The following is an 11,894-nucleotide window of genomic DNA, read 5'->3' on the forward strand; positions in this document are numbered from 1 at the left end:
GCTTAGCTCTATGTACGTTAGATACCTCTATAAAGGCAGCTTAGATACAGCAGCTCAGCTCTATGTACGTTAGATACCTCTATAAAGGCAGCTTAGATACAGCAGCTCAGCTCTATGTACGTTAGATACGTCTATAATACGGATAAGTTACCAGTTGTACACAGTGTGAAGCGATTACACTCCAGTTATGTGTGGTCTGTCTCAGTACCTCAGCTCCATAGAGCTCCATAATGGCAACTTAGATACAACAGTTTGTTGCCCAATCGTCTTCTTCTTCCTACAAATGAATGCCCAAGTAGACATGGCTCCACCCCCAGTGCACCAGGAAGCTCATTTGCATATAGATACATATCAGAATCGTCTCTTAACTTAAATATTTCTGTGTAACAAGACATCTATATGTAGAAACCTTATACAAATCTTTTTGGTGATTCTCTATTCTGATTATTGGAACCATAATTTTTGCAGCAATTCCGCCCTGTGTGAATACAGACATAGGCTGTGGAGACAGTCTCCTTTATGTAGGGTCCTCCTACACATGACCCTTCCTATTATATAAAGGGCTTCCTTAAAGGGATTTTCCATGACAATCTCTCTCTTAAATTTATCACTTCTGAAAATTATATATATTTCCTCTGACTGTTTTAAGAAGATAAGAATAAATCCATCAGTGACATCTATAGAAAAAACAGAAGCTTCTGGAAAGTCAGTGACAACAACCTAAATCTCCTCACATCAGGGCTAGAGGTAGCCATAGTAACAGCGCGGTCCCTTTCCAGTGACGTCATCGTCGGCGCCGTCGCGCAGCATACACGTCACGACCAAAGACTCCCGTACTGAGTGTGAGCGTCGCAGGACACGTGACGTGAGTCTCCGGTTCCCGGGGGAAAAACAAAAACAAAAAGTAAAGATGGCGACGGGCAGCCAGCCGCGAGCAAGCGAGGAGCCCGAGGAGGAGGAAGAAGAGGAGGAGGAGGCCGTCACCGAGGAGGAGGAGGAGGACTGCACCTTCTTACCGCTGGTGCACGATATTATCAAATGGTGAATATAGACCCGGGCGTGCGCATGCGCGGGTATGTTATACTGTGTGTTGGGGTCTGGCACGAGAGCGCATGCGCCGGAGGTAACTCATCAGGTATCTCATACTGACATCTGGGGTGTATTGGAACTACAAATCCCAGGATGACCTGCAGGTGTTCAAGCTAGTGACCCCCACTATGTGTGCTCATATGTTCTGCATCGCTTGCACTGACCCTAATTTAGGTGCTTGCCCCATACCTGACCTCCCACACTCTGCTCAGAGCCACATATACAGCCTCCTCCATGGCTCTCTATACCAGGGTCTACTGTAGTGTCCTAACCTGCTTAAAGGGCATGTCCAGAGTCTGAAAAAGAGCCTAACCATGTCAGATGTGACACTGGTTTTCAAACTGTGGACATCCCCTTTAAAGGAAACCTACCACTTCTGATGGTAGGTATTAGATGTAAACACCGGGAACCAGCTCACCATCAGAAGTGGTAGGTTTCCTTTAATTCTCCCTACTTAGTCCCTTTTTTTGCAGACCTCCCCATAACTGTATAACCGACTGTAATTATAATAATTATTATTATTCTTTATTTATATAGCGCACACAGATTACGCAGCGCTGCACAGAACTTGTCACATCAGTCCCCATGGGGCTCACAATCTAATCAACCTACCAGTATGTTTTGGAGTGTGGGAGGAAACCGGAGGAAACCCACGCAAACACAGAGAGCACATACAAACTCTTTGCAGATGTTGAGGCTGGGACTTGAACCCAGGATCCCAGCGCTACAGGGCTGTAATGTCAATGAAGCAAAAAATTTGAGCGGGCACTACCTATAAAGTAAGAATTCTGTATGATAACATCCATGCATCCCAATAGACTATATATGACCACAACAAAGACAAAGATGGATGCGTATATAGGATACAACAATAGAAACAAAGTTTATTAATTCATCAAAAAGACTAAACAAACAGGACAATCAAGGTTAAAAACAGTTAAAAATACATCCAGCGGATGTATACAGCCACACTCCCCCTCCCTCCTGCTCGCAATTACTGCCTATCCTCCAATTTTGGAACCATTTTTGGTATTGTATGACCATGCTCAGGGACACTATTACTTATGCACTTTATCTGCACTGGGCACTTTGTGTAATTTGTCTACATATTGTTTATACATGAAGTGTCATTGTACGTAGTCCCTGTATGCAGATTTTTGACTGACTAGTTTGGGACAGGGAGTCTAGGGCAGTGGTGGCGAACCTATGGCACTGGTGCCAGAGGTGGCACTCAGAGCCCTCTCTGTGGGCACCCAAGCCAACCAACCTCAACAGTTTTCAAGGCATCCTCCTGCAGTTCGATGAATTCCAGGACATGCCGAGTTAAGTGCTATTTTAAAGCATCAGATCCTGGGCTGCTTGGGACTAGAGGAGGAGGGAAATGGTGTAGACAAAGCTGGATTATCATTGTAGCTCCTGTGCAGGTCACACAATTCTTCCTCTTTTCTACTGTATTGGTGTCCTCAGTGAGCCATTACAATTGAAAGAGCAGGGAGCAAGGACCATGTTGGCACTTTACAATAAATAAGCAGGTTTTCATTGTAGTTTGGGCACTCGGTGTTTAAAAGGTTCGCCATCACTGGTCTAGGGCATCACTTGCCCTTGGTAGCTGTATACATCTGTGTTTTTAAGTGTTTTTAACCTTGATTGTCCTGTTTGTTTAGTCTTTTTGATGAATTAATTAACTTTGTTTCTATTGTTGTATCCTATATACGCATCCATCTTTGTCTTTGTTGTGGTCATACAGGGCTGTAATGCTAACCACTAAGCCACTGTACTGCCCTCTGTGCCCCATAGCCACCCACAGTGTGCCCCATAGCCACCCACAGGGTGCCCCATAGCCACCCACAGTGTGCCCCCTCTATACTGGGGGCTGCTTCAAACCCTTAACCCACTTTACAGGGATGGCTGCAGCGGTCTTCTTGGACAACCCATAAGTATTGGTGAGCCCAGGGGATAAGACCACCAGGAGCCCTGGGCTGTATGAATATTATATCCCCTACAAGTCTGTCGTCACTTCCTACATCTGGTACTAGCATCAGCTTCTTGGGGAAAGGACGATGTGTTCCTTCTGCTTTCAAACTGTGGTTTCAGGACCTTTGGGGACCTTCAAAGGTCCTGAAATGGCTCTTGTGTACATGTGTATTTAGAGCACGAACAGATGTGCGAGGATTTCATGGGTGAAGGTCCTTCTCAGTATAGAATGTGCCCAAACCGACCTATATTATAATGCAGCTCAGGGTGCACCCTACAGCAGACCTGGGGGCCATAGTGCACCTCTATGGTTTGGTGTTATCGCTGTGCCCTTAAAAGGGATTGACAGAGCACCCTCCAATAGTTTTGACTGCAAAGCTTTATCTATCCTCAATTGTGTCAGCTGTACGGACCCCTAATTGTTTTAGCAGGGTCATAGCCTTCACCCCCCATAATTGCATTAGTCGCTGCACCTCCCAATCCCCCCTAACAATGCCCCTTTCAGGGAACCAGATTTTCCATAAGACTAAAAATGTCCATAATAAAATATTTCCTCTCCCCCACAAGGAGGGCGTCTCGTGGGCGGCCATTGCCGGTGCCGCGTGTCTCTGGCTCTTTCCTATCACGTGGCCGCGCTCCCCGTACGTTGCGCCTTGGACACTGGGGATTGTTCCGTCTGCGTTCTGTCCCAATTACATAATAACATAACACCTCTGGGTGATCCTGAGGTAATATTACTCCGGACCCGTCCGCCGCCTGCATATTAAGCGATTACTGAGAATCCGCCGCAAATCAATGAATCTTTAACTTTGTTTATTTGCCCGTGAACTGGAAGGGCTCGGAATCAGCAGATGGGATATCACGCTGGATATTTAGAGGTGTCTGCACCCACTTAAAACCCCCTTTTCTGCAATGAGGGAGGGGCGGTGACTACCTTCTGTGTTAACCACACCCCCTAAGTATGACCTGATTGACTAATGAGCGCAATGCCAGTTCAATGGGCGGCTCTGGTGTCACCGATAGCATTGCCGCTGTGGGGGTGTTAAGGTTTAGGCCGGAGGTATCTGGTTGCCGCAGGAGACTACCCCCCCCCCCCCTCACATGTGAATACAATGCCAGAGCATCAGTATAGACTGACACTGCTGGGGGGGACTAATTCAGGGACATTCAGAGCTGGATAATACAACTCCTCTACATATGCTTAATTTGGACTAAGCTGCAATACCAGAGACCACCTGAGGACACACGTGGCTCTGTTTTCCAATCCTGCACAACCCCTTTAAATTTCTAAGCCGAAAACCCCTTAATAACCTAAAAACTTTTCTCAAAATTAAACAAAGTTGAACATTTACCCTGCGCTGATACATTGTAACAATCAATTCTCTGGTGGATGTCCAGAGAATACTGTATGGATTCTATACTATTGCTATGTGACCAGGACCAGGGTTCAATGACAGCAAGCAGAGATCTAGAAACCCGTGCACAGCTAATGGGAAATTTCCACCTCTTTGATTATACACTAATTGTTGACACTCATATTTACATGACTCCATCACTTTCAGCTGAATTATATACATCTCCCGGTGCCGGGGAATCTTCCTGGTGCGGTATAATGAGCGGGTGCCCGCGGTGTAGACGTCACAGCGTTGCCACATCCGCCCGCGTGTACGTTCTTCTGGTCGGTAATCTTACATTTCTCCTGCCACCTGCTCATTACATACATTCCCCGCACGTTGTGGCATCTGTACCATAAGGGCGCAGGCGGGAGCGGAAAATTTCTTACTCTGGGGTTGTATGATACATGCTAAGGTGCCTTGTGTATTGTCCCCAATGAGCATAGAAACTTCTCTCTTCTGAGTCTAGATAAAGTGCTTCATTTCCCTGGAGTGCCTCTGCAGGACAGGTGGGGAATTACACATAGTCCATTAAAGGGAACCGTTTGCCACTAAACTCTTAGCTCTCTGAGGTAGAGTATGAAATGTACTTTCTAGAATTCACTTTTTAATGTGATTTCTACCTGTGTTAAAAAAAAATAATCTTCTCCAAAGTCGGGCAAAAATGACTCTTCTCACCTCATTATCAAATAAGTCATGTTTAGTGGTTGCAGGGGGAGTGACCCTTCAGAAGCCACTATCTTCTCTGTTATAGCACCTAGAAACATGCTGCTGGTGTCATATTTAAGATAAGAATCTCCTCTCTTCACTTTGTGAGCTACAGACCTGAACATACAGGGAGTTAAAAAAAAAATAGGCATGAATTGGATCTGTATCTGTAACTCATAATTCCAATTATGTCTTTAGAAACCAGAATGTGTGGTTCTGTCGACAATAGAACGATAAACCTGAATTCAGATATGATCTGAAAGATGAGATTCTTGTCTTTAATATGACACCAGTAGCTTGCTTATGGGTGCTACAGAAGTGAAGATATAGGTGTCTGAATTGGCCCTCCCCCTTCAGCCTCTAAACTTGACTCATCTCATGTGAAAATTACTGTCCCTTTCAGCAGCACAGGTGTGCGGCCAGGATTGGGGGGTGTTACCAGGCCCCCTCGTCCTGCGGCACGTTGTCGGCTGGCTGCAGCACAGGTGACAGAGACGATGCTGGATATAAATATGGAGCTGAGCTCTGAAGCGCCCGCCGCTGCGTCGCCCTCCGAGGAATGCATATGAAAGACGGTAGCGGCCATCTGGCGGCAGATCGCTATCTACATCCTGAGCCCCGCGGCCGCCTGAGATGAACGTTACACTACAACAACAAGCGTGTTTACACAAGCGTCCTAATCTATAGCGCTGCCCTGCCGCGCCCCGGGATCAGCGCCCCCCGCTTGTTTTCACTCCAGGCATGAAGGCGACCCGTCTGTGCAGATGTAACGCAGGACGTGACGGAGACATGCTAAGCTCCAACGCTGTCATATCATAGTCCTCACCGGGGGGCGCTGACGCACACAGGGACCGGGGTCAGATTCACTTTATATATAACCTGCAGAGCTGTATGCCACGTCTGTTACATGCAGCTCTGGATGTGACTAGAGGAGAAACGTGTAATTCGGTTAGATCAGCACCCAGTGCACGAGGATTGGAATAATGTATCACAAGCAACCCGGGACTCGTGATGATGATCCGGAGCGTGCGGTCGTCCTTAATAGAGGAGAATCCGTGATCTAATTTAAGATAATTTAGAATAAATGCTGATTTATTGTAATCTGTCAGCATAAAAACCATGTAATACTAAAATATCTCTCATAGAGATGTGTAATCATACATGTATGTTAGTAGCAGCAGGGCTGTGAAATATGGATTTATCGTCCACGACTAGGGGCGTGTCCTCACACTGCTAGTGCTCTGTGCTCTCTGCAGCCAGGGTTGTGTATTGTCCCTAGAGATCTGTGTAATCAGACCTTTGTGTATGTTGTTAGTAGCAGCAGGACTGTGATATATGGATTTATATTGTATAATTACAGCTTCTCGGCTGTCCTCACACTGTTGTGCTCTGTGCTCTGCTCTGCAGCCTGTCCTCCTCCTTCTCTAATTGACTGTTGCAGTAACCAAACACCTGCTACATCTTTTACTTTGAGCAAAGAAGTGGCGCTGAGCAGCAGATCACTGCACAGAGCACAGCAGTGTGAGAGCATTCTGAAATATAAATCCATACATCGGGATTATAAACGCAGCTCTGGATGTGACTAGAGGATGTGACTCTTCTCCTTTTTCTCCAGCATGGACAAGGACAGCCAAGACGTCTACCAGGAGCTGAACGAGCTGAAGAGCAAGTTCCAGTCCATGAGGAAGCAGATCAACAACATGGCCGGCATCGAGCTGAGCCCCGAGCAGCAGCAGCAGCACCTGCAGAGCCTGAGGGTGCAGGTCCAGACCAAGAACGAGCTGCTGCAGAAGTACAAGAGCCTCTGCATGTTCGAGATCCCGAAAGATTAGGAGAGGGGAGAGAGGACTGCAGACTATGGGGTCACACCCATCTGACTACCAGAGACATTAGAGTCATGTGGGCTGGGCCTGACTACCAGAAAGAAACACTAGAGTCATGTGGGCTGGGCCTGAGCAGGGACGGATTGTCACCCGGTCCCAGCACCCGGCAGTTATTATTATTGGAAATACACCCGGGTGACGATGGATCTGTGACTCTGTGTCATAATCGGGTGTCGCCGGGCGTGGAGCGACTATGGCAGTGCCCACTGCCAGGGGTTGTTTATGTAGTGTCTTAAAGGGACACATCGCTGTAATAGATGCCTGTGCGAGTTGTGCTGCAATAAAGTCTACTCTGAATGTGAATGGGACCTGATTGGCTGTGAGGGACAATGTGGGTGTGTCCACGACTCATCAATGATTAGGGTTAGGGATGTGGGTATCGAACCAGGTCCTTCATGGTGACTGTTTCCTCAGGTTTTATCAGATCTATGGGGGAGGTTAGACCCTTGTACAAGACCCCTCACTATTGGGAATGAAAACCAAGTGTCACTGGCCTGTAATGGGTAACACAAAGCGTATCCCCCCCATTTATAACACAGCTGTCCCTATCAGTGACCACCTCTCCAACACCCAGCACTGACTGCAGCTGTCACTGGTCAATCCTGCTGACAGGTCCCCCCAGCGATCTATGGAGAACCCTGGAAGGAAGGTCTCATCTCCATATAGCGCCACCACAGGTGACATGAGGTATTACCCACTTATATTCCCTAAAGACACCCCAGGTGGCACAGCTGCTGCCCCTGCTGTAACCGTTCTTGGAGCTTGTCCCAGACCTTAAGACGTCAAGGATTATATTAACGAAGTCGTAATGGAGCATAATTTACATAACGTGCTAAAGACCTTGGAAGATGGTGCGGAGCCTCTGTTACCTGTCATCACACGTCGGTGCCACCCTAAGGACTCTATTAGTCGCTGGGTATGGTGGGGTCTAACACCTAGAAGAAGGGGGGGGCAAGGGTAGACCTGGGGTGTCAGCCACAGTTTCACCCCTTATATGGCGCAGGTTTAACATCCTGCAGGCAGACATCTATCGCCCTCTTCTGCTCCATATTTTGGCTCATTTTTAGTAGATGGCCTCTAGAGGGCGCCACATGACCTATGAAACTTCAGCGCCAAGTCCATGCAATTCTGTCTCTAATAGGGGGTGTGGCACCCAGCTTTACCAGGCAACTGCACGGCAATTCTCCCTCCCCAAAATATTTGATCTATTTAGGAGTCAGCGTAGATAATTCTCCTGTCTGGGCGCGTTTTGTGGTTCACCTTCTGGTGACGCGACTATATAAAAGAGGGAGTGTGGAGCCGGCTGTGGCTATAGGAGATTAGGGGTAATAACAGGGATATGCCCCCACCCATGCAGGAGCGGGCGTATCCCAGCACATCGTGGGTGGTTTATGTGCGGGTGTGCCAAGTCAGACTGCAGATTTAGCTAAAGCCATGATGGGAGTTGTAGTTATGCAGCAGCCTGGGGGGCATGGGTCACAACTCGGGGTCCTATTATGGAGTTGCCTTATTGTCCTGTAGGGGGCGGTCTGTACTGCTGTGTAGAACCCCTCAATATGGTGCAACCAGAGCATCATTTCTTCTGCTGCTGTTTGCTTTCTATTGTTCTCTGTTATCAGCCATTTCAGGCTGCAGAGAGGCCGATCATGGGGTTTAATAGGATGAATGATGGGAGGTCCAGATCTAGGGTGCGGAGACATTCCATATATCAAACGCGAGACTTGTATCTGCCCCATCAATTACATCTTATATAGTGGTACTGGCCCTTTAAATGCTCTATAGATTTTGGGGTGTAAGGGGTAAGCTCAGGCATCTTGTACATGCTTATGGGTGCTGGAGAAAAAGTTCTCATCTATACCTTATAGGGATTGTTTAGGATCTGCACATTTAATGAAAACAGCGCCACCCCACTTTATTGGTTGTGTGTGGTATTGCAACTGTGCTCCTTTGACGTGAATAGGGTCGTGCTTAAGAGTTTATTATGAACTGATCAGACCCTGGGTGCACTTGATTTGGGACTACAACTTCCACCATCGTCTTTATTACTCATGTGCTTCCTCCTATGGCCAGCAGGTGGCGCTGTGTCATAGCTGAAGTGTTGAGCACACTATTGCAGCCTTAGGATGCAGCTGCTTCATCGCCTCTTGGCACTGATCACGTATATTCTGAGACGTATGCGACTGTGCAGTGAACACCTACCCCCCAGGATACCTATAAATAATGCTGAGAGTTATAGTTCTCTCCCCCCGATGACAACACACAGAGACAAAAATATAAAGCTTCAATTTTGTTTATTACGTAAAAAAATACAGACACTTGAAAAACAGATCAAAACAATGAAATATTTGACCAGTATAAAGTTGGATTTGTTCAGGTCCATGTACAATACTCCAGGGCGGCGCCGCAGCACCATGTAAACAGTCACTCTCGCTGTACAGTCTGCTGTATCCCTTTAAGGCACCCCCTGTCCCCCCCTGCGAGACATTCACTATACAAGACAAGTCCAGAGTATGGGGGGGGACGGGTGGACGGAGTACTACAACTCCCACACTGCTCGATCCGCCAAGTCCAATGTACACCTCTCACTGCCGCTGTCCAGAATCGGCCACCACTTTCTACGCTGGCCCGGCCAGAAGGCATGGGGGGCAAAACGGTTTCCCCTCTACGGACATGCCTCCGCGGCTCGGAGCATCTCGTTGTTTCTCCAGATCTTTTGTTTCTCTATGTATATATTTATAAAGCCGGAGTGACCCGCGGAGGGGGAGGTCCTAGCTGATGACACAGCGTTCCTTGTCCTTACTCTGGCCACCACCGATAGCCTTCTCCCGGATATACATTAAGTCACTATGGATGCTCGGTCTACGGGCAAATGGAGCTACGATGCCATAGGCGTCTCCGTCTTCCTTCACCTTCTTGCCCTTGATGGACTTCTTGTGCAGGATCTCACAGTACTGGACGGACACCTTGCGGTGGAGGTCGGGGCTCATCTCGCTGGGCAGCTTGGCCATGGTGAAGAGCGCCTGGAACATCTCATCCAGCTGAGAGTTCTTCTTGGCAGAGACCTCAAAGTAAGAGCAATTATTGTCCTCTCCAACCAGCTGTTGGATCTCATGGGCTTGGACCTCACGGTAGAAGTCGCGGTCGCCCTTGTTGCCGCAGATCACCAGTGGCACGTCAATGTTCTCTTTGGTCTTGTTCTTCAGACATGACTTGGTCTCAATGATCTGCTGCTTCAAGCGTTGGACCTCCTCAAAGGAGTCTCGGTTGTCAAGGCTGAAGACCAGGATGAAGACATCACCTGGAAGGGAGAAGGAGAGGGATAGGTTAGTGGCTGATATTGAGGGTTATCCTTCTGTAACATAACAATCGACAGTTCCTGGAGAAGCTTTGCACGTCAACGGTTAAAGGACGCATGACTACTCGTACTAACGAGACACTCAGCAGCACAACATCTCCAGATCCTACATCTTCTGAGGACATCCTATATCACTACTCTGCCACAGTAACTTAGGACTACAACATCAGAACGAGAAGTCACCTGTAGATCCCTCACGTAATGCAATAATATGGACCATTTATGAGACCTGTAGAACCTCAACATCTATTGAGCCATCGTGCAACCTAATACTAGGGGTTGTAGCCCCCTCTAACTTTTTAGATTTAGAAAGTTATGCACTTGAGTGTACTTTTAGTGCATTTGAAGACAATCATGCAAACTAATAATGGGAGTTGTAGTCACTGGTCAGAAACACAAGAACTATAGGAGTTGTAACATCTCAACACTAGTTCTACCAAAGAAACCTACAAACTTACTGAATTGGGAGTAGTAGTCATCAAGTAATGCAACATTAGGGACTTGTAGCATCTCAAAAACATCAGATCTACCTTGCATCCTACTAAAAGGAAAAGTAGTCTCCAAAAACTTCAAAATCTGTCAAGGAACATCTCAAGAACTTCAGTATTTATCAATAACTTGCAGAACTATCAAGTAACACAACATTAGAGACCATTTATGGGACTTGTAGGATCTCAACAACTTCAATATCTACCAACAACTTGGAGATCCTGCACGGAACACAACATTCTGGAGCAGTTCTGGGACTTCTACCTCCTAGCTCAGGTTGGCAGTAGTGTCCAGGTGGTGGGTACCTACCGGTCAGGATGGAGAGCCTCCTCATGGCGGGGAAGGGATGGTTCCCGGAGGTGTCCAGGATGTCCAGCTGGTAGACCTCCCCTCTGATGCTGTAGAACTTGCGGTGGAAGTCCTCTATGGTCGGGGTGTACTGCTCCTCGAAGCGGCCGCTCAGGAAGCGGGACACGATGGAGGTCTTGCCCACCTTGGAGGAGCCCAGGATGACCATGCGGTAGCAGTTCTTGGCCGGGATGTTCAGCTCACTCTCCCCGGGACACATCTTCTTGATCATCGCCGTCAGTTTCTGTCTGACAGTGCACGGAGCGGCGGCGCTGAGCAGCATAAGGAACTAAGAGCAACTGAGCGGAGCCGCAGAGTGTGACTGGCACCCAGCCGCCGCCAGCGCTTATATACACCGCCAGGACACGCCCAGCCCGCCGCCGCCCCGCCCCCTGCAGAACACACAGGAGCCGCACTATACAGCACACATAGGGATAGCAGAGGTATATAGTATCATAGTGTATACAGAGGTATATAGTGCCATAGTGTATGCAGAGGTATATAGTGCCATAGTGTATGCAGAGGTATATAGCATCATAGTGTATGCAGAGGTATATAGCATCATAGTGTATGTAGAGGTATATAGCATCATAGTGTATGCAGAGGTATATAGCATAATAGTGTATGCAGAGGTATATAGTGCCATAGTGTATG

The 11,894-nt window shown here is 47.6% G+C and overlaps 2 protein-coding genes and 1 long non-coding RNA gene across 5 annotated transcripts in view; 1 reads left to right on the forward strand and 2 right to left on the reverse strand.

The window, feature by feature from the left end:
- Nucleotides 1-822, reverse strand: part of LOC140074725 (uncharacterized) — a 123,691-nt gene extending 122,869 nt beyond the window's left edge. For 2 of the 3 annotated variants that reach the window (XR_011849254.1, XR_011849255.1), the window contains exon 1: nt 735-822. This is a non-coding gene — a long non-coding RNA (uncharacterized lncRNA). Of the gene's footprint in view, nt 1-720 lie in introns of all 3 variants that reach the window. The other variant, XR_011849256.1, reaches the window with a different exon arrangement.
- Nucleotides 823-903: 81 nt separating this feature from the next.
- On the forward strand, nt 904-7,356 carry MED9 (mediator complex subunit 9). The gene is made up of 2 exons (XM_072119851.1): nt 904-1,041; nt 6,781-7,356. Exons 1-2 carry the CDS (start codon nt 911-913, stop codon nt 6,995-6,997), a joined length of 348 nt encoding a protein of 115 aa, XP_071975952.1. The 5' UTR covers nt 904-910; the 3' UTR covers nt 6,998-7,356.
- Nucleotides 7,357-9,322: 1,966 nt separating this feature from the next.
- Nucleotides 9,323-11,569, reverse strand: RASD1 (ras related dexamethasone induced 1). Its single transcript, XM_072119842.1, has 2 exons — nt 11,202-11,569; nt 9,323-10,346 (listed from the first exon to the last, which is right to left on the reverse strand). Exons 1-2 carry the CDS (start codon nt 11,521-11,523, stop codon nt 9,817-9,819), a joined length of 852 nt encoding a protein of 283 aa, XP_071975943.1. The 5' UTR covers nt 11,524-11,569; the 3' UTR covers nt 9,323-9,816.
- Between the last annotated feature and the right edge of the window lie 325 nt (nt 11,570-11,894).

The sequence above is a fragment of the Engystomops pustulosus genome, chromosome 8, assembly GCF_040894005.1.
Source record: "Engystomops pustulosus chromosome 8, aEngPut4.maternal, whole genome shotgun sequence".
NCBI lineage: Eukaryota > Metazoa > Chordata > Amphibia > Anura > Leptodactylidae > Engystomops > Engystomops pustulosus.

Coding starts and splice junctions, on each gene's coding strand:
- MED9 (XM_072119851.1), top strand. CDS start 911: ATGGCGACGGGCAGCCAGCCGCGAGCAAGCGAGGAGCCCGAGGAGGAG. Junction 1,042..6,780: donor GTGCACGATATTATCAAATG/GTGAATATAGAC, acceptor CTTTTTCTCCAG/CATGGACAAGGACAGCCAAG.
- RASD1 (XM_072119842.1), bottom strand. CDS start 11,523: ATGCTGCTCAGCGCCGCCGCTCCGTGCACTGTCAGACAGAAACTGACG. Junction 10,347..11,201: donor GAGGCTCTCCATCCTGACCG/GTAGGTACCCAC, acceptor TCTCCCTTCCAG/GTGATGTCTTCATCCTGGTC.